The 23745-nt window shown below is 39.3% G+C and overlaps 1 protein-coding gene across 1 annotated transcript in view; it reads right to left on the bottom strand.

Annotated features, from left to right (window-relative positions):
• Positions 1 to 23745, bottom strand: part of RNF125 (ring finger protein 125) — a gene marked incomplete at both ends in the record, with an annotated part of 36831 nt that overhangs the window by 1564 nt on the left and 11522 nt on the right. Inside the window, 4 exons of the mRNA XM_079717244.1 lie at positions 1483 to 1590; positions 9255 to 9345; positions 11731 to 11825; positions 15676 to 15829. Coding sequence (XP_079573370.1) covers positions 1483 to 1590; positions 9255 to 9345; positions 11731 to 11825; positions 15676 to 15829 — 448 coding nt within the window. The remainder of the gene's footprint in view (positions 1 to 1482; positions 1591 to 9254; positions 9346 to 11730; positions 11826 to 15675; positions 15830 to 23745) is intronic.

Below are 23745 nucleotides of genomic sequence, written 5' to 3'. Positions count from 1 at the left end.
TGGATAATCATAGTGGGCAGATCAGAAGGCATGGAGAAAAATTTCCAATGACAATCTTCAACAATTATTAAATTCCATCTTGAAATTGCATAAAAATAGTCAAAATCATGTGAAAATTATATGCAAATTCAAATTTAACCCTTAACATTTCATGTATTTAGATAAACGTAACAATAAAATGTACTATTTCAGAACATGGCTATGAATGATTTTCCTGCTCATGATAGGCAATACCCCTTTGCCGAAAGGGACTCAGGGGACAAAGCATTACTCTCACGTGACAATGCATAGAAAAAAGGCTATGTTAACCTTTTGCTTGTTATTACCATTTTTTTTTTTTTTTTTTGCGGTACGCGGGCCTCTCACTGTTGTGGCCTCTCCCGTCGCGGAGCACAGGCTCCGGACGCGCAGGCCCAGCGGCCATGGCTCACGGGCCCAGCCGCTCCGCGGCATGCGGGATCCTCCCGGACCGGGGCACGAACCCGCGTCTCCTACATCGGCAGGCGGACTCTCAACCACTGCGCCACCAGGGAAGCCCTTATTACCATTTTTGATAACAGAAACTACGGTCATAAGTATTAGAACTATTCATATTATACCGGATTTTTCTTTCATCTTAAAAAAATCCTTAATATAATGAGACTGGCCATGAGTTAGTAGTTATTGATGGGTAGCTGATGGGTATACAGGGGTTCATTATATTATCCTACTTCTGTATATGTTTAAAAATTTTTCATGATAAATTTTTTTTAAGTTGAAAAAAGTTCAATAAACACGAGAGTTGTGTTTTTTTGGGGTTTTTTTTGCGGTACGCTGGCCTCTCACTGTTGTGGCCTCTCCCGTTGCAGAGCACAGGCTCCGGACGCGCAGGCTCAGCGGCCATGACTCAGGGGCCCAGTCGCTCCGCGGCACGTGGGATCTTCCTGGACCGGGGCACGAATCCGTGTCCCCTGCATCGGCAGGCGGACTCGCAACCACTGCGCCACCAGGGAAGCCCGAGAGTTGCGTTTTACAGAATTTAAATTAAAAATAGAGCCCGTGTGTCTCGCTACACTGATAATGTCATGTCTGTTACTAGCCATTCAGTATATTATAAAATGAACGCAAATTCTCTGAGCCATTTCCTTACGGATATGATTTCCTCTCAGCTATATAAGTTTTTTACTTCATAAAAATTATAACTATTAACGTATATTGGGAGGCACTAGAGTAGAAATTAAAATAATGTGAAAGTGAAATCTAGGTCTTTACACGATGGCTAATTATTTACATCACAAAGAAAATGATTTTGTCTAAGGGAGGTAACTACTTTACTATTAACAGTTTATAAAACAGCATGTTTTTATGATTTCCTACTTAATGCTAATACTTAACATTTTAGCTATACATACATTTCTTCCTCTACAATCTTACTCACTTGGATTAAGAAAGCTAAGCTAAACACAGCATAAAAACAATGTAAAAGTAAGAAAATATACTTACTATGAAATCATCATAAAACAAAGTGTGACTGACTTGCAAATGTCTTATTAAGCTGCCATTGAAGCTGCTTGGATTCTCATTAGGTACTAAACGGCAAAGTGGACAGAACTGGAAATAAACAAGATCAAGAGTTCAAGAAACAATTTTAAATAATCATTACTGTCAGAATTAAAAAATTAAATAACCATTCAACAAAATAAATTTTAATTTTATGAATATATTGGCCATACCTTGGTATTGTCTTAGAATTGTATAAATATTACAGCAACATAAAGAAATAAAATTGCACTTATTTCTTCATATGCATTTCTTGTATATAAAAGTATATGTTTATCACTTAAAAAAATAATTTATTTATTTTTGGCTGCATTGTGTCTTTGTTGCTGTGCGCGGGGCTTTCTCTAGTTGTGGCGAGTGGGGGCTATTATTTGTTGCGATGTGCAGCCTTCTCATTGCGGTGGCTTCTCTTGTTGCAGAGCACGGGCTCTAGGCACATGGGCTTCAGTAGTTGTGGCACGCGGCCTCAGTAGTTGTGGCGCAGGGGCTTAGTTGCTACGCGGCATGTGGGATCTTCCCGGACCAGGGCTTGAACACATGTCCCCTGCATTGGCAGTCGGATTCTTAACCACTGTGCCACCAGGGAAGTCCCTATCACTTTATCATTTAAACAATATTACAGTCAGTAGGTGTGCCATAATTTAATTAGTTACCTACCTCTTGGAATACTGACGTTTTCTTGGTATGTGGATATTCTATTATTACCAATTATAGTATCTATATTGTTTACTTTTGGGGGGATTATTTTCTTAGGATACATGACCATAAATGGAGATTAGAAGGTCAAAGTTATGAACTTCACAGTTCATAATATATATTACTCTATAGTTTTATACTGCCACCAGCAATATAGATTATAATACACCAGCATCAAATACTAATACCAGCATCAGGTGTTAGTATTTATACATATTTTCCTAATTTAATAGACATTAATGGCTCTCTAATAAAACTTTTTCATTTTGAAATATTTATAAGCTCACAAGAAACTGCAAAAATAACACAGAGAGGTACCATGTCACAATCACCCAGCTTCCCCTAATGGTAACTTCTTACATAACTGTGGTACATTACCAAAACCAGGAAATTGGCAATTAACTAGACAACATCTGACTTAGATTTCACCATTTTTTGCATGAACTCATTTTTTTGGATGTGTATGTATAGTTCTATGAAATTTTATCACACATATAGAAATGCATGTAACTACCGACACAATCAAGATACAGAACTGTTCTCTCACTACAAAGAACTCCCTTGTGCTGCTCCTTAACTTCCTCTTCTCTCCCAGACCCTGGCAACCACCGATCTCTTCTCCAGAACTTTTGAGACTGGCTTTTTTTTTTTTTTTTTTTTTTTGCTGTACGCAGGCCTCTCACTGCTGTGGCCTCTCCCGTTGTGGAGAACAGGCTCCCGACGCGCAGGCTCAGCGACCATGGCCCACGGGCCCAGTCGCTCCGCGGCATGCGGGATCCTCCCGGACTGGGGCACGAACTCGCGTCCTCTGCACCGGCAGGCAGACTCCCAACCACTGCGCCACCAGGGAAGCCCGAGACTGGCTTTTTTCACTAAGCATAATGGCCTTGGAAATTCATCCAAATTGTTGAGTGCATCAATATAGTTCCTTCCTTTTTACTGCTGAGTAGTATTCCATGGTATGGAGGTACCACAGTTATCCATTTACCTTTGAAGGACATTTGTTGCTTTGGGCTGCTACAAATAGAGCTGCAATGAACATTTGTGCATAGATGTTTTATGTAAACATATTTTCATTTTTCTAGGATTAATTTCTAGGAGTGTGATTGCTGGGTTAGTGTTACAGTTAACTTTGTAAAAAACTGCCAAACTATTTTGTTTGTAAATGGCTGGACCATTTTACATTCCCACAAGCAATGAGTGAATTATCTAGTTTTTCCTCATTCTCATCAGCATTAGTTACTGTCAACATTTTTCTGTTTTAGTTGTTTTCATAGGCATGTAGTGGTATCTCATCATGGTTTTAATTTGTAATTCTCAAATGGCTAATATAAATGACTCTTTCTTTTAATATATACCACTTTATCACATCTTAACATAGGTTTTTTTAAAAATTGTATTTCTTCGTGTATTCATTTTGAAAAATGAGATGCAGAATCATTACTGAGTGCCAAGTATATGTTAGGCAATAAATGAGGTGGTATTCTCATTTGATTCTCACAGAAACCCAGTGAATTATCATCTTTATTTTGTTGATGAAACCAATTTCAGAGAGGAAAAAGATTAGCTTAAATCTACACCACTTCAAGTATCAGAGCTGGAATCTAGGCCTCTACTAGACAATCCAATGTCCTTTTCGTATTATAACAGTGTCTAATTTATCAGCTTGGATGATGTTTTTCTCTAAATTTAAATGAGATCTTTACATATTTCTTTTCATTCTTATTATTTTATGGGGGGGGTCCCAGTTTCAATATGCTCAACTTCTATAAATAAGGTCCATTTTAAAATTTTGCTCTACTCAATTAATCTTAATGTCTTATTTTAAATAAAATTACATCATTTAAATTATTATTGCTTTATAATAATTAATGATTTCCTTACATTCTAGCTATCTTGGTTAATTGACAACATGGCTATCCCAAAATAGCACTCAATCTACCCTGAGACCCCTACATAGTGAGAACAGAGCTGAGACCAAGAAATATTTTAATAATAGAAACAACCTAAGTGTCCAGCAACAGATGAATGGATAAATAAGACATGGTATACACACACACACACACACACTCACACACACACACAGTGGAATACTATTCAGCCATAAAAAAGGAAATATTGCCATTTGCAGCAACATGGATGGACTTGGAGGGTATTATGCTAAGTGAAATAAGTCAGTCAGAGAAAGGCAAATTCTGTATGATATCACTTATATGTGAATCTAAAAAAATTACAACAAACTAGTGAATATAACAAAAAAGAAGCACACTCACAGATATAGAGAACAAACTAGTGGTTACCAGTAGGGGAAGGGGAGGGGTAACATAGGGGTAGAGGATTAAGAGGTAGGGGATTAAGGGGTACAAACTATTATATATAAAATAAGCTACAAGGATACATTTTACAACATATATCCCATATATTGGGATTATGGACAATATTTTATAATAATTATAAATGGAGTATAACCTTTAAAAATTGTGAATCACTATATTGTATACCCATACCTGTAACTTATATAATATTGTACATCATCTGTACTTCAATTGAAAAAAAAGGATGTTGGCCTCGCCTCTATGACAGTGAACGCAATGGGTAAATAACAGTCACCATATTAGAAGCTACCACTAACCTCAATCCTTTGGAGCATCTATTACAATGGACACCCAGCTCTATCTGTGGTTTCGATTAACTCCCACAGCAACTCAGCCAATTACAGGACACTTTCTATATAATGGTAAATACCATTTGGGGAAGAAATTAAAGACAACGGAATCCATTGCCAAAAGAGACACGCACTGAAAATAATTATAGACAAATATGCAACCAAACTTAAGGTACCAGATGGCACATCTAATTTAATAGGAGTTTGGAAGCATATCTAATGAAGATTTTCTCCTTCTAACACGTTTATGCATATATGCTCCCACTGCCCAGTCCAGCCACAGATATTCTGAATACCCATGGAAATAAACTGCTGTGGGAATGAGGGCTCAAGCTCTTGTCACTACAGCTTTTAATTCCAAACCAACTGAAGTCCTGTCCCTTCCCATAAGGAATGAACCTCAGGATCAAGGCAGAAAGTAAGACTACCTTTGAACCTGTGTGAATGGAAATACGATTTTTAAAATATCCTGTTTTTCATATCACTACATCCTACTATGTGCTAGGTTCTCTGCCAAGAGCTGGGCATGCAGTGCTGAACAAAGAATTAAGTTCTATGGCTTCATGAACCTAATAATTTGGAGGGAGAGACAGACACAAATACACAATTAACGATTTGTGATAAATGAGAAAAAAGGGGAGAAATGCAAGAGCTGAAATTAATTTGGGTGTCAGATAAGTGAAATTTAAGTTGAGTTCTAAAGGATAAATAAGAACCAACCAGTGGGGACTTCCTTAGCAGTCCAGTGGTTAAGACTCCATTCTTCCACTGCAGGGGGCGCAGGTTCAACCCCAGGTTGGGTAACTAAGATCCCACATGCCGGGCAGAGCGGGGTTGGGGCAGGGGGGCAGGAAGCACACACAAAAAAGAACCAACCAGCGAAAGAAAACACTGGAAAGAGAGAAGAGCCAGAAAGTGTGGTTCTTGCTGAAACGTCTTCCTTTTATAAGATAAAATATTAAATTTCTCTCGAGTGGTCTCATAATTCAATCTGAAGCATGCTGTGTGTGTCATTTGCCTTTTTTTTTTTTTGTGGTACGCGGGCCTCTCACTGCTGTGGCCTCTCCCGTTGCGGAGCACAGGCTCCGAACGCGCAGGCTCAGCGGCCATGGCTCACGGGCCCAGCCGCTCCGCGGCATGTGGGATCTTCCCGGACCGGGTCACGAACCCGTGGACTCTCAACCACTGCGCCACCAGGGAAGCCCCCATTTGCCTTTTTTGAGTCCAATATTCCATAGATATAATTTTTCAAAAAGAAAAAAACATGGCAGAATGTAATTCCTGTGTGACAAAAAGGAGCTGTTCTGAAGGCTGCACATGTGAACAGTCAAAATTCTTTGATGTTCATAACTTACTACCCCTGTTTGCTTCAGCAACTCAGAAAGAAAAGATTAGTTGCTTGTGGTTTGATCTCGAATTATCTAATTCTATCTGGAAGGAAGAATCATTTGCCCCAATCTCTAACCGCCCTGAAACTTCTTACATCTGGTAAGTCAGATGATGTCACTGATCTTATCTGAAGGCAAACCCAGCAATTCAGTCCTTCAGAGCAATAATTCCTTGTTAACTTCCACACCACTCCAGAAGCAGCCTTGGACTCAGCCCTCCTCATCCAAGGATTCCACCAGGTGTTTTCACCTACGTGCCCCCAGAGGGTCCCTAAGCACGTGACCCCAGCCCTGCCACAGTATCTGCATCCAGCCTTTTCCTAACCACAGGGTTTTTCCGGACTTCTAGTGGCACTAGATGCTTCAGAGTGCATGTGTCTTAAGCTTCTACACTTAAGCACGAAACACTAAACCAGTAAACCTGAAGGTGTTCGGTTCCAGAGACCACTTTTACACAGCCCTGGTGTATTACAGAACCATGGCTTTTCTGAGCAATCTGTTCCTGCCTGAAGGCCTTGATAGCATCCTGGTCTTGTGGTAAAATTTACTTCACCTCCTCCACCTCTCCCAGTTTGGGTTCCCCAACTGTGAGAGTACATGGCTTCCTCTGAGAAATCTGCTCTAGCCTTGATTTGATATAGCTGCAAAAATGGTAGTAACCCGGCCTCATCACCTGACTCACTTACTACTACCCTGTGAAAAAGGCATCATCATTATCATCTCCATTTTACAAATGATGAAACAGAGGCAAAGAGGTTAATGGGATTTTTTGCACCAAAGCTTATCTCCTCCAAAGCCTAGGCTTTCCTCCCCCCGCCCCAGGGCATTGCTGTTCAATAGAAATGTAACAGAAGCCACACACATAATTTTATTTTTTGAGTAGCCACATTACAAAAACTAAAAGGAAACAGGTGGGATTAATTTTAATAATATGTTGTATATAACTCCAGATATACAAGTTATTATTATTTTTAATAGAAATTTATTGAAGTATAAATGCTTCACAATACCGTGTTAGTTTCTGTTGCACAACAAAGTGAATCGGCCATATGCATACACGTGTCCCCATATCCCCTCCCTCTTGAGCCTCCCTCCACCCCCCCATCCCACCCCTCTAGGTCATGGCAAAGCACCAAGCAGATCTCCTTGTGCTATGCTGCTGCTTCCCACCGGCCAGCTATTTTACATTCGGTAGTGTATATATGTCGACGCTACTCTCACTTTGCCCCAGCGAAGCCTAGGCATTTTAACTACTAAGTTCCACGATTCCTGGTTTATCTCTGTCCTTATGTCGGCTTTCTTCAGTGACCTCTATGACCTCTAAATCATAGAAGACCCAGCTTCCATGGACCACCTTCAATCTGATGGCCAAACTGAGTGGCACGTGGACTGGCCTTCTGCGGAGCAGGTACACAGTACCAATGGATGGACAAATATGGGGCCTGCCCTGGAGGGATGCTATAATGCGGCCCATGGTCCAGAGTGCCTAGTGTTCCTCCAGCCAGAGCAGCACCCCGAGCACTACTGGTCAGGGCTCAGACTGTGTCGATAATATCTCCTTCATAGGGTTGCTAGGAGAAGGCAAAGAGGCACTCAGAACTCAGTAAATGGTAGTCACTATTATGCCATCCTAATGTTTTCTTCAAGCTTCCTCTAGGACGGTTCCCCAGGGACATATCATAAAACACCTCCTTAGCCCAGTTCCTCCCACAGAGCAACTTGAGCAGGAAAAGCCCCTGACAACCTCCTCTGCTGCCCCAACACATATCAAGCTCTTAGATAGCCATTCCAAGAACCAAATCTCTGGGCCATTAGGATGAATAACAAATTCCTTTGACTGTGCTGTAGGAGGACTTTTGTCTTGAACTTGCTAGTAGAGCACAGTGTCTATGCCCTGGAGCTAGACTACTGGGTTCAAACCATAGCTCTGATTATTTACCAGCTATGAGATTTACCTCGTAAGACTTAACCTCTCTGAGCCTCAGTTTATCATTTGTAAAATGGGGATAAGAATCATATCTATCTCATAGGATTGTTGTAAGGGCTATCTAGCTATCTCTCCATCAATCACCTATCTAATATACTTACATTTCAACTTCACCCACTTTCTGAAAGGATTTTATGGAAAAAAAAACAAACCTTAAAACAAATTAAAAAAAACCCAAACTCATATATATGAAAAACACATATACATATATACACATGTACACATATACAACATAAAACTAAAATAAAATTCAGAAAGCTCTTCAAGGTATCATTTTACATCTGTTAAGCCTGGATAATTTAAAAATAAGTGTACATATAATTTATCCCTTATAAGTACAACATTCAAAAGTCCATACATTTGTGTTCATACCATCATTTTATAATTTCTTTCCATATAAGAATAGTCTCTACTCTGATTTTGTTGATCATATTTTGTCCTTTTTCTCTGAGTTAGAAATATGCTACAGGGTATTACTGTGTAAAGAACTCTCTTATTGGGTAATTCAAGACACTCTCCTAAGTCAAAAAAAATTTTTTTTTAATAAATAAGTAAATGTACCCAATCTTGGCCAGGTTAAGGTGAAAGTGGTTTACTCACAAATTGCTGACACAAATATAAATTGACTCAAACTATTTAGAACACATTTCAAGAGTTAATAAAAACTTGCACTCTTGGTCCCAGAAATATCAATCTAAGGAATTTCCTCTCAGGAAAAAAGTGCTTTAGAAGGAAAAGTTTAAATGTACAAGAATGTGAATTCGAATCCTAAAAATTGTTACCAATCCAAATGTTTTAAAATAGTAAAATGGCTAAGTAAATGATGACGTATCCATCATCACCCTGCCTTACCTCTCAACTATACAAAAATGAAAATTATAAGGGGAACTCCCTGGCGGTCCAGTGGTTAGGACTCCACGTTTTCTAATGTGTATCAAATTTAGACACTGCAGAAATGTATAATAACACAAATCCTCACCACAGGTCTCCTTTCTGATCTGTGATGAGTAATGCAATGATCCAGCAAGCTGTCTTCATCCAATTCCTTCTGACAAAATGGACATACACACCTGGAAATTACATAGAATACAAACGCTACTGAAATTGTTGATCATTAGACAGTAGTCACTTAACTAGAGGTAAAAAATAGAATGTAAGGGGATCTAGTTTCTAGTCCTCATTCTTTCTGAGTTGATGTTCTTTTTCCAATCCTGATAATAATCTTGGTGCCTAAATTTTTTCTCATGAGAAATGTAAATGTGTAACCTCACAGGGGCAGGATAGAGAATCAGTTATAGTGCACTTGAAGAACTTGATTTTCTTTGGAAGACAAGTACAGTCTGAGCACCCCATTAACTGAGAAACAGAGGAACAAACCACCCAGCTGTGCCTAGGTTACTTCTTCTGTCCCTTTTACTTCCTCCCTTTCCTAAGTCAGGTAACATCTGAATGGGGTGTTACTTTGTTCTCCAACTAGCATATCTAACAACACTGGCATATATAACTAAAGGTGTCAACTCACAGTATTAGCATCCAGTGAAGAACGGAAAATGGCCTGCAACTACCTTGTTACATCCTTATGCACACCTAGGAGTATCTGTCCCTCACATCTGTGCTGTCCAACGGACTAGCCATTCGGTATGTGTCTACTGGGCTAGTCCAAACTGAGATATGCTGGAAGTATAAAACACACACTCAATTCTGAAGGCTTTATATATACATAAAAAAGTAAAATATCTCAATAATTTATATATTGATTACATGTTCAAAGGATAAGACTTGGGCTATATTCAGTTAAATAAAATATATTACAAATTAATTTCACTTGTTTCTTTTTACTTTTTTGAGTATGGCTATTAGAGAATTTAAAATTACATATGTGCTCTGCATTATATTTCCATTGCACAGTGCTGCCTTAAATTCTTAGGGACAATATGGAGGCTTGGAATTTTTTGCTCACTTTCCATTGTAGATATAACTTCCTGTTCCCCAAGAGTTGTATTCTGGACAAGCTCCCTGCATAAGAATTTTAAAAATTTGAATTATGTAGTAAGTTCTTCCATAAAGCAAAGATTTCTATCTTAAATGCAAATATTAATCTATCCTGTAATACTGATTAATCAACAACACTTCTCATTTTCTGTTATTTCAATTCTTTATTATTTCATTCTAACCAGCAGGAGAAATTAGTATTTAAATTAGGTTTCATATATTTCAAAATTTTCATAAAGCCTATCAACCTTACAATCAAACCACACAGAATTCATACTCTGCCTAGAGCTAAAATACTCACTTACAATTTAACAGAATGGTATAATCCTATAATAAAAGGTATATTTGCAAAGTAATCTCTAGTAAAACGAGAGGAATGGGGTGATCATTTAGACTTTTGGGTTAGGAAATTTAAGTTATATTTTGAGTAGTATATTTTCTTTTTTTAAACATTTTTATTTAAGTACAGTTGATTTACAATGTTGTGTTAGTTTCAGGTGCACAGCACAGTGATTCAGTTATAAATCAATCAATCAATCATACATATATATTCTTTTTCAGATTCTTTTCCCTTATAGGTTATTACAAAATATTGGGTATCTATCCCTGGGCTATACATGCGTTTTCTTAAAATAAGCAGAACTAACATTTATCTTCAGGAGAAAAGAAGAAATTATACTGAATACCTCTTTGGATAGCTGCGTTCATAAGCAGATTTAATGGTTTCAAAACCATCATCCCTATGCAGGAGAACACAAATCATTTCTTTATTTCTTTAGCAGAGGCAGATGCCAAACTTTCTAATTCCTCTGCCTATCAGGAGAGTAATAACCCAGATTTCTTTCTTTCTTTTTTTTTTAAGAAAAAATAATTAATGATCAATATCCTCCATTACACCTACTAGCCACCTCCATCCTTCCTCCAGCCCCATATAAGATTACCCAGAAAACAGGTATAGGATTCAGAATGCCTGCCCCACGCCTGTTCTTTCTTGTTAGAATACATACTGAGATGTCACTTCGTCCCTTCTAAAGAGAAACCAGCAAAAGGAGAGAGAATGAGCTGGGGAGCTGAGAGGAGGTGATGGAAAAGTAAAGACAACAACCTCTAAACCATCATCTACTTCAGGACTCTGTTAGTCACAAAATAAAGCCTAGCAGAAATTGAACAGTTCTGCTTTCTATTTTTGTATCTTCCTCCATATAAACTTGTCTGAGGAAGTTTCCACAATCTCTCCAGTGTTCAGTTGGTTCTCCCCATACAAAGTTTTTAAAGCAGAGAGAACAAAATTCTTTTGTAATTATTCCCATTAACAAATGATTACCAGTAATAGGTATTATGGTCAGAAGCCAAAACATAACTACATACATATTTTCAGGACAAAAATGTTAAGCTTTCTGGCTCATTACGTTCTGTATAAGCATATCAAATTTAGCATTAAACTAAATTGTACTGAAACAAACCTTGTTGCTGTCTCTCCAAGTTCTTGTAGTGGTCCATACTTATCTATGTACTTCTGACATGTTCTTATGTGTGCCCTCATTTCACTGAGGCAAACCTATATAAAAGCAGATTAAAATAAGCTCACTGTTGAAAAGGGGTTCATTTCAGTCAATGAAGTCTTTTGTGACCCAGCTTTATTGCTTTCCTTATTTCAAATAAGGTCATAGTGTGGGGTCAGTTGATTAAAAGGATGCAGTCATGATAACAGTACAACCAATTTAAGGCATTATCAAGCATAACACTATTTTAAGTAGTTTTTTGGGGGAGCCGCGTCCCGTGGCATGTGGGATCTTTGTTCCCCGACCAGGGATTGAACCCCCAGCCCCTGCATTGGGAGCGTGGAGTCTTAACCACTGGACTGGTAGGGAAGTCCCAAGAAAAACACTATTTTAAATTTTTCTTACAACTAGAAGACCCAAAAGCTGAGTTCTTAAATTTGGCTCTTCTACAAAGTATATGTTTTTTAAAGTGCAAAGATGTATATTAAATCAAATTTACTTTTTTTGGATACGATTACCTAAATCGGTGATGGAAAGAGGGAAGTAAGGAAGAAAAAGGGGAGGAAAAAAAAGCAAAAGGAAGGAAAGGAAAAAAAGGAAAAAGAGAGATAGAAAGAAAGAAAAACAAAGAGAGGTAAAAAGAATAAATAGATGGATTTTAGAGATGTCCAGAGTAAGTAAAAAGAAACCCTGTGCTTCAGGGAAAGATATAAATACCATGGCTTTATAATACATCCAATAGTATTACATGAATTCACAGTATACAGTATACTTAATGGCCCCATTAAGAGCAAACATAAAGGACAGCTACTGCAGTCCATTTTTATCAAGGCAGAATAAAGAGCCCTTGTCCTTCCAGATATACATTCAGATTTCCTAACCATGAGGGATCTGTTGCTAAATAACACATACTCTACTAAATGTGTCATTAGAAACTCTGATAAGATCTTGTGCTAAAGGAAGCTCTGTACAGCTGTAAGTTGGCCCACCCACCCTGCTTCATTTTGCCCAAGCTACGGAAGTTAAACCACAGACATGAAATCTACCATGTCAAGAAAACAGTTATAACTGTCACAAAAGACAAAAATAAAAGCAAATGGGGGCTTCCCTGGTGGAACAGTGGTTAAGAGTCCACCTGCCAATTCAGGGGACACGGTTTCAATCCCTGGTCCGGGAAGATCCCACATGCCGCGGAGCAACTAAGCCCATGTGCCACAAGTACTGAGCCTGCACTCTAGAGCCCACGAGCCACAACAAAGAGTAGCCCCCGCTCGCCGCAACTAGAGAAAGCCTGCACACAGCAATGAACACCCAACGCAGCCAAAAATAAATAAATTAAAAATTTTTAAAAAGCAAATGGAAAAGTAAGAACAAATCCTTGCTTTATAACTATCCATCTAAAAAGATGTAAAAGCTAGGACCGATCTAGGCATCTGTCTTAAAACAGACTGTTTGGGACTTCCCTGGTGGTGCAGTGGTTAAGAATCTGCCTGTCAATGCAGGGGACACGGGTCTGGGAAGATCCCGCATGCCACGGAGCATCTAAGCCCTTGCGCCACAACTGCTGAGCCTGCACCCTAGAGCCCATGTGCCACAACTACTGAAGCCCGCGTGCCTAGAGCCCTTGTCCCACAACAAGAGAAGCCACCGCAATGAGAAGCCCACGCACCGCAACGAAGAGTAGCCCCCGCTACGCAACGAAGACCCAACGCAGCCAAAAATAAATAAATAAAACAAACAACAAACAAGCTGTTTTACAACTTTTAACATCCAACTTTGCACATCAGTGCTCTCTCATCTCCTTATGACTTCTGTTAAAAGTTTCTTTCTTCTTCTTTATATTCCTTGATCAACAAAGAGACACATTCCTTATATAAATTAGCAATCTGGGGACTACGTCCTGACAGATGAATTGATAAATTCATAGAGCGTCTACCCCAGACACAAAACTGTGAAAGCCATTGTCAGAGGTGGCAGAAGGAGGACAAGCCACTGAGCTTGCGCTAAAGGAGCTTATCATCTAATGGAGGAAAAACAAACAAACAAAAGATGTGAAGACAAGCAGACACTGGGGACTGGAATACTAAAGCCAGGCTCATGGAAGGGAGGTAAGGAGGACTCTGAACAGTAAGAAGAGTTGAAAATGGCTATAGGAGGAATGGCAGTATTCCTGACGAGAGGAAGAGACAGATACAAGAAATACCTCAAAGCAAAGATCAAAATACTTGTGAATAATCAGAAATGCAGGGGGGTGAAAAAGGAAGGGGATCTCCACCCAGGATAACTGAGAGAATGCTCTTGTTTCTGACAGGTACCAAAGGTGGGATGAAGAACTGGAAGACAAAATAATATGCTGAGTTTGATTCTGTGCATGTTGAACTTTAAATGATGGCAAAATATCAAAGTAAAAATAATCAGTAATGATATTAAGAATGTGAAAGCTATTGATTTTAAGCATTTACTATGTTTCACAGTGCTAAAAGCCACTTACATTTTGTTGTTTACCTTTACAACCACGCTGTGACACAAGCATTACCTTTTCCCTCAATTTAAAAGAGTCAAACAAAAACTTAGATTAATAACTTGCCCCAAATCACAAACAGTAAGGGAGAGAATTAGTGTTTAATCCCAGGATGTCTGACTCCAAAGACCATGCATGGATTCCGTAATCAGGCAGCCACGAATAGATTTTTGAGTCTTACAAAAATATTCAAAAATGCATTGAGCATTTATTATGTGCCAGTCACTCTTCAAAGTGCTGGGTATACAGCTGTCAGTAAAACAGTCATGGTCCTTACCCTCATGGAATCTTGTGGAGATAATGGATAATGGACATTAAATTTAAAAATTCACAAAAGCATAATTAAAAATGGTGATAAGTGCTATGAAGAGAAAGCACAGACTGCTAAGAGAAAGTGTAACAGGCTATATTTTAGATGAACAATCAAGAAAGGTTCTCTAGAGAAATGTAGATCTTCAGCACATGATCTCTCTTTTGATCTCTAGACTGGTAATACCTAAATACCCTTCCGTTAGCAGTTCAAATTTAATGTATCTAAGACTTAACTGTGGATTCTTCTCTAAATTTGCTCGCCATATTAGCACCTTCACCTACTCATCTCAGAAACTTGGGGAGCATTTTGATACCTCACTGTCACTCACCTCCACATCCAGTTAATTATCAATTTCCTTCAATCCCTCTCAGAATACACCTTGAAACAACTTATTCCATACCTAATGCTAGACCCTAACCCAGCTTCCTTAACACCTATCCTAAAATCCACTAAACTGGCTTCACCAATCCTGCTTTTGCCCCCTCCAAACCATTTTCCACTCACATGCTAGAGTGACATCTTAAAAATATAAACCTGATCAAAAGCTTATACTTTTTCTATGACTCACTATTGCGTTTAAGATAAAATCTAGAATCTTTGTCACAGCTTCTAAGACCTCACATGATCTAACCAGGCTAGCATAATAACAACGGAGGAAAACTGCAGCAAGGAGGAAGTGGTCAACAGAGACAAATACTGCAAAGCCCAGAACAGTACAGGTGGAATTATGCGACTGGAATTGAAAATAAAGCTATTCATTGGGTGGGCTGCAACCACATAGCAGGAATGGAGGCCACATGATAGGGAGTCATGGGAGTAATGGGAAGAGAGGAAATGGAGGTGGTCAATGAAAGCATTTGTTTGAAAAATGAGGTGACGGTGGGCATCAGGTGACTGCTGTCCAGCAGCCCATACATAGGAAACCAGAGGAAAGGAAGAGGAGAGGCTGAGACAATAAACTTTGGAAAGTCGGGGTAGGATGAGGTCAAAGGCATAGGTGAAACAACTGGCTGCAAAACAATTTTCTCAGAGTTCTAAGCCGGTAACTATGAGCAAAGGCAGGATCACATACCAGGGTGTCACACTCAGTGCAATTCTGGAACTCGGATTTCATTTTCTTGGCTACATCAGTTGCTGGAACTCCTTCAGAAGGAAGATATGCCCGGCAGTAAGGACAGGTCCACTTATTGTTCTTGAGACTGGTAGCAATGCAAGAACGGCAGAATCTACAGGACACAAACCAAGAACACATCACTTTCCTTAACAGTATAAAGGAGCCACCACTAGGTGTTCATTTATGGAAACCGTATTTTAATGACACCTTGTACACTAAGAGCTGTTCTGCCAAACGAAAGCTCTATCTGCATCCTACAGCTGCTGGGGAGTCTCTTAACTTCCCTGCAAGACCTCCCTGGGGCCACACATTCTCACCACGTGTGCTGCACGCATTTAAACAGAAGGTGACAGACAAAGTGGTGAAACAGCCTTCCTACAAACAGAATGAAAACTATAACTCAAATATTGCCAGCCATAAAAAAGAATGAAATACTGCCATTTCAGCAACATGGATGGACCCAGAGATGATCATACTAAATGAAGTAAGTCAGAGAAAGACAAATATCACATGGTATCATTTATATGTAGAATCTAAAAAAATGATACAAATAAATTATTTACAAAACAGAAACAGACTCACAGACATAGAAAATAAACTTACCAAAGGGAAAGGGGGAGGGAGGGACAAATTAGAGGAGTTTGGGATTAGCAGATACACACGACTATATATAAAATACATAAACAAGGGCCAACTGTATAGCATAGGGAACTATATTCAATATCTTAATAACCTATAATGGAAAAGAATCTGAAAAAGAATATATCTATATCTGTATCTATGTGTGTGTATAAATGAATCACTTTCCTGGATACCTGAAACTAACAAAACATTGTATATCAATTATATTTCAAAAAACCCCCCTCTAACTCAAAGGATATCTAATGTGTTCTTTCTTTTCTTTAATCCTATTTTACCTTAAAATCTGTGGGGCTGGGGGGAATAGGTCTTTGCTCTGTGAGATTCTGTGTGTTAGATAAGAAAATAGCAGCAAGTTGAGGAGGTAAAAATACGAAACACGTTAAAGTCTTCATAAAATAATTTTAAACTCATCCTCAGATGCAGGAAATTATCTAATCAAAACTACCACTTTAGGAATGTCCTCCACGTCAAGAAATATATTCTCTGTTTACTTAAAGATGATCATGATAAAATCTTAACAGTCAACAGAATTCACAGAAAATCTTGACCTATCTATGGGAGCTGCTGAAGGCTACATGTGCACAGAAGTAAAAGTGAGCACTTCAATAGGTTATACACATTAGCATGAGCTGACAGCTCTTAACTCAGCATGTAATATATATTTGCGAGTATTTATACACGGCAAAAGTTAAGCTGTTTAAGTAAATTATACATACTGAAAAGTTCATATATCATAGGTATACATACAGCTGAATGAAGTTTCACAAACAAAATTCCTAGTATATTAGCCATTACTGATTCTTTTCTTTAATTTATTTATTTTCATTTTTAGCTGCGTTGGGTCTTCGTTGCTGCGCGCGGACTTTTCTCTAGTTGCGGCGAGCAAGGGCTACTCTTCGTTGGGGTGCGCGGGCTTCTCGTTGCGTGGCTTCTCTTGTTGCAGAGCACGGGCTCTAAGCACGCGGGCTTCAGTAGTTGTGGCACGCGGGCTCAGTAGTTGTGGCTTGCGGGCTCTAGAGCGCAGGCACAGTACTTGTGGCACACGGGCTTAGTTGCTCCGCGACATGAGGGATCTCCCCGGACCTAGGGCTCGAACCCGTGTCCCCTGCATTGGCAGGTGGATTCTTAACCACTGCGCCACCAGGGAAGCCCAGCCATTACTGATTCTTAAAGGTATTCTCTTCCACCTCTGTTATAAAAGTCTTATATGCACACAGAGGATGCTTACTTCTGCACTGTTCTTGAGGCACCTGCTTGATGTTGATGCCTGCCCAGCACCCATTCCCCCCTTTTCTTGCCATAGCATCCTGATTTTGCTCTGCAGGAACTACATCTCTTATATGAGATAACAATTTGGTGGGACCTCAATCCAGGTGCCCGTAATCCCCTGCTGAAGGCAGAGCGCCTAATGTCGGCCACACTAAGTAAACCCTCTCTCTGGGAGATGAATAGTAAACAGAGTGACATAAAGACTGATTCAGCAACAACTTGATAGGACTATCCTGCTCTTTATTTAGAACCCCAGATCTGCCTGGGTTCCTACCCTTTTCTTCCTGGGTGTTTTTGTTATTAATGTAGTTTGGTAACTTTATATTTTGATATAATTTCAAATTTGATACACTGCTTTTTTTTTATTTACAAAATTTTAAAACACTTCCACATACCTTAATTCATTTAACCTTAATAAACCCCTAAGAAAGATCATTATTTCCTTTATAGATGAGGAAATTGAGGTACGTAGAGGTTAAGTTACTTCAGCAAGGTCACAGCTACAGAAAGTGCCTGAACTTTGTTGACCTTAAGCTGGGGTTTCCTGACTCAGAATTCAGTGACCTATCTTTCCACAACCGCAGCTATCCCAGTTGGAAAGAGCAATACTTTCAGAATCAAAAGACCGGAAGTCCCCTGCTGTATTTTACTTCTATCTGCCTCAGGTGATTAATTGTAAGTTCTAAGGCACATTTACCCTTGCATTTCTTTTAGTCCCTAAGAATTGGTTCTCAAAGTGTAAGCTTTGAAGGGTATTTATTACAAATGGTCCAAATGCTCAACTCATAATTAACATTTCTAATACAACACCTGTGGTTCTGACAGGAATTCTTTGTTTACATAATTTAGGAGCAAGCAGATAACACTGTGTTTCTTGTCAACTAAAAGTCGTCCCCCCTTTCTCACAGTTTGTTTGAGTTTTATGCTAATACAAACAGAAGATGAATATTGGTGCAAAGGGGCTTCCCTGGTGGCACAGTGGTTAAGAATCTGCCTGCCAATGCAGGGGACATGCAAAACAAACAAACAAAATATACTGGTGCCAGGCCCCATGGTAGGCACTGATACACATCAGCTCATTTCGCCTCATTTCGCTCTCACAGGAATCCTAAATGCTGCTCTTTCTCCTTACCCTGACTGATAGCAAACTGAAGTTCAGAGAGGTGTAACAACTTGCCGAAGTCACACAGCCAGAAGATAGTAGTATTTTTATTATCAAACTGTTTTGGGAGAGGCTCAAAATTTGTAGTCTTTTTTTTTTAAAAAACACATTTATTTATTTATTTATTTATTTATTTATTTATTTATTTATTTTTCGGCTGCGTTGGGTCTTTGTTGCTGTGCGCGGGCTTTCTCTAGTTGCGGCGAGCAGGGGCTACTCTTTGTTGCGGTGCTCGGGTTTCTCATTGCGGTGGCTTCTCTTGCTGTGGAGCACGGGCTCTAGGAGCATGGGCTTCAGTAGTTGTGACTTGTGGGCTCAGTAGTTGTGGCTCACAGGCTCTAGAGCACAGGCTCAGTTGTTGTGGTGCACAGGCTTAGTTGCTCTGCGGCATGTGGGATCTTCCCGGACCAGGGCTCAAACCTGTGTCCGCTGCATTGGCAGGCAGATTCTCAACCACTGCATCACCAGGGAAGTACCTGTAGTCTTCTTAAAGACACTTTAATTCCTCCCAGTGACAAGCAGAGGCAGCAAAGGTTTGAGATCACTAATGTAGCTGTATAAGTCAGTGGGCTTTACCTAGGGTGCATTCCTGTTGTTATTTATTTATTTATTTATTTATTTATTTATTTATTTATTTTTGCGGTACGCGGGCCTCTCACTGTTGCGGTCTCTCCCGTTGCGAAGCACAGGCTCCGGATGCGCAGACTCAGCGGCCATGGCTCACGGGCCCAGCTGCTCCGCGGCATGTGGGATCTTCCCGGACCGGGGCATGAACCCACGTCCCCTGAATCGGCAGGTGGACTCTCAACCACTGCACCACCAGGGAAGCCCCTCTGCTGTTATTTTATAAATACTTCATACATGTTTTTGTAACTATGATTGATAACCACAACAATGGAAATTCCTAGTAGATATTCATGAAAAGTAGCACACTTGAGGCATTAAAAAAATTTTTTTTATTGGCGTATAGTTGCTTTACACTGTTGTGTTATTAGTTTCTGCTGTACAGCAAAGTGTATCAGTCACACGTATACACGTATCCCCTCTTCCTTGGACTCCTTCCCATTTAGGTCACCACAGAGCATTGAGTAGAGTTCCCTGTGCTATACAGTCTGTTCTCATTAGTTATCTATTTTATATGTAGTAGTGAATATATGTCAGTCCCAATCTCCCAATCCATCTCACCCCACCCTTACCCCCTTGGTATCCATACGTTTGTTCCCTACGTCTGTGTCTCTATTTCTGCTTTGCAAATAAGTTCATCTATACCGTTTTTCTAGATTCCACATATATGGCTTAATATACGATATTTGTTTTTCTCTTTCTGACTTACTTTACTCTGTATGACAGTCTCTAGGTCCATCCAAGTCTCTGCAAATGGCACAATTTTGTTCTTTTTTATGGCTGAGTAATAATCCATTGTATATATGTACCACATCTTCTTTATCCATTCATCTGTCGATGGACATTTCGGTTGCTTCCATGTCCTGGCTATTGTAAATAGTGCTGCAATGAACACTGGGGTACATGTATCTTTTTGAATTATGGTTTTCTCTGGGTATATGCCCAGTAGTGGGATTGCTGGGTCATATGGTAGTTCTATTTTTAGTTTTTTAAGGAACCTCCATACTGTTCCCCATAGTGGCTATATCAATTTATTGAGCATTTAAAAAATCAAGTCCCTCCCTATAACCCCCCCAGCTAAATCTGTACAGTGGTATTATCTGTGGCATGAAACACTCAAATGAGCATTATATAGATGTCATTGCATTATGTGAGAATATTAGTTGCAAATCCGGTAGATTAGTCAATTAACTGTACTTTTAATAGAAGTGATTATGAACTGGAGAAAACACATCAAGATCAAGGTGTTTTGGAACAGATTGAACTTACTGATTATGAGTATATAAAAACCACAGCTTTTAGAAGTGCTACCATGGAAAGGTACTGGATGCTGCTGCACCTCAAGTCTCACTTTCTGGGGTGCAGAAGCAAGACTGCAGAACTGCTTAGTTCAAAAGATCTGAGGAGAACACTCTCTCCTTAAAGGTACAGTTATCAAATTCAAGTCATGAGAGCTGAAGCATCTACCATCCTTACCCTAGCACCTTGGCATGAAAAGTATACAAGTGATCATTTTCTGAATTGTCTAATCAGAATCCTCACAGGGCTATTCAGCTTTAGGTAATATATATTATATAACAGGGCACAGAGACAAGATAACTCTAAACTAAAACCTGTTAGAAAGCAAAGTGTAGAAGTGTATATAGAGTGTGAGCTTCTTACAGGTTTGTAGATGTGTAAAAACATCTAGGGTAAAGAAAATAAGAACATTTACCTACCTGTTGGAGAAATGGGAACTGGAAAGAAAGGGGTATATGGTAGAAGAAGGGTATTTTCACTGTCGAGTTTTAAGTGTGAACCATATAACCTTATTACCTACACAATAAACAATTCTTTTAAAAAGTTAATTACCTACAACCACTTGGGATAAATGGTCTGGTAGTGTCTGATAAAACAAAATTACAGGCACCCCTTGACCCTGCAGTACCAAGCCCATGTTTTACTCGAGAAGTTAAAAAATATATCTATTTGTACTCAGAAGGAATGTTTTCACAGTAGACCCAACCTGGAAATAACCCAGATATTTATCACAAGAAAATGAATAAACAACCCATGGCACATTCCTACAATGGAATACTACATAGCAATAAAAAAGAACAAATTACTGATACACGCCATAACATGGATGACTCTCAGAGACATACTAAGAAGCCAGACACATGAACTTATCTACGAAACAGAAACAGACTCACAGACATAGAGAACAGACTTGTGGTTGCCAAGGGGGATGGGATGTGGGGGAGGGATGGATTGGGAGTTTGGGATTAGCAGATGCAAACTATTATATATAGAATGGATAAGCAACAAGGTCCTACTGTATAGCACAGGGAACTGTATTCAATATCCTGTAATAAACCATAATGGAAAAGAATATGAAAAAGAATATATATAAATATAAATATATGTAACTGAATCACTTTGCTGTACACCAGAAACTAACACAACATTGTAAATCAACTATACTTCAATAAAATAAATTTTAAAAAAAGAAGCCAGACACAAGAAAGTACATCTTGTGTAATTCCACTTATTTGAAATTTTTGAATAGGGAAAACTGATCTATGATGGGAAAAAAATAACTCAACAGTGATTGCCTATGGGGGTACACGGACGGGGATGGCTGGGAAGGGGCATAAGGGAACCATATGGGGGGTAATGAGACTATTCTATATCTTTTTTTTTTTTTTTTGCAGAGACTATTCTGTATCTTGATAGGGGTTTGGGCTAAACATTGGTCAAAGCTCTGCAAATGTTATACCTAGGATGTATGCATTTCACTCTATGTGTAATTTACCTTTAGAAAATCCCATAAACAAGTTGTGAACTCTGGTTAATATTACGCATGCTGATATGAGAAGGTGTGCTGATGTTTGTAACCTACTCTAAAACACATCCAAAAAATAAGATGGATTGATGGATGGATAGGTATGTGATAAAATGAGAGGTAAAAGCAAATACGGTAAAACTAACAATGGTAGAAATAGGTATGGATATATGGTTGTTCACTGTACAATTCTTTCAACTTAGCTGTATGTTTGACATTTTTCATAATAAAATGTTAGGGAAAATGAACCACCTTACTATGACTTAAATTTTCTTTACTTTTCAGAAAAATTTAGTTGGAAAACCAGGAAGGGAAATGCTTGGAGGATGAGAGACCTGAAATATTTAACAGAATGTGATTTGAAGAGAAAAACATTTTAAAAAATGATATTTTTAAGAGCATCCAAATTCAGTGTGAGGAAAAGATTACTTTGCATTTATGATTATTTAAATAAATTTAAAGAGCACAGAACAATTTGAAAGATGATATAAGGCTGAAGTTTTGTTTTATGTTTAAGTTTTTGTTTTTTTTTTTTGCGGTACATGGGCCTCTCACTGTTGTGGCCTCTCCCGTTGCGGAGCACAGGCTCCGGATGCGCAGGCTCAGTGGCCATGGCTCACGGGCCCAGCCGCTCCACGGCATGTGGGATCTTCCCAGATCGGGGCACGAACCCGTGTCCCCTGCATCAGCAGGCGGACTCTCAACCACTGTGCCATCAGGGAAGCCCTATGTTTAAGTTTTGTTTTATAAGGTTTGTTTTCTCTCGAAAACAAAACTGTAAAAAAATGAATTTGTGTGGCTTTTAGCAAGAACAGTTATTGCATGGTTATAATGAAGATTTATAAAACATGCACAAGTCTCCCCAGACCCAACCATACAAGCATGCATTCACTAACGAAATTTTCACCAATAGCTTATGACTGCCAATGTTTGACATGCCAGAGATGAAACCATGGCAGTGCCCGAGGTCCCTGCTCTCAAGAGTTCTAGAAGGAGGAGAGAGGAAATGAGACGGTAAACAAAAAGACTGGCAAACGATAAATGCTCTGAGAAGAATAAAACAGTTGACAACAAAAACTGAGTGGGTGGGGCAGAGGGAGCAGTGAGATGGGTGGTCCCTGAGATGACATTTGAAGGCATCAGTCTTGGGAAGGTCTGGGAATGGTTTTCCCAGCTGAAAACAGGGACCAGTTTGCCGAGGTACAGAAAGCCAGCGTGGTTGAAATGCAGGGGGCCCAGGGGAGGGTGATTGGCAGTATGTGGGACAGTAAGGTAGGTAGGAGACCAACCATAAAGCCAGAGCTAAGCGTGATGGGAAGGCACTGGAGGGTTTTAAGTGGGAGAGTGATACGACTTGATTTACATTATATAGATCACTGGCTCCTGTGTGAAGAATGGATTACAGAGGTACGAGAGTCACGGCTCAGAGTCCAGTGTTAATTCCATTGTAAGTGTTGGTTCAAGACAGCATGGTGGCTTAGCCCAGCAAAGGAGCAGTAGACAGTGT

The sequence above is a fragment of the Hyperoodon ampullatus genome (assembly GCF_949752795.1).
Source record: "Hyperoodon ampullatus genome assembly, chromosome: 13".
NCBI lineage: Eukaryota > Metazoa > Chordata > Mammalia > Artiodactyla > Ziphiidae > Hyperoodon > Hyperoodon ampullatus.
The sequence above is the reverse complement of the archived record's forward strand: the minus strand, read 5'-3'. Positions and strand labels throughout refer to the sequence as shown.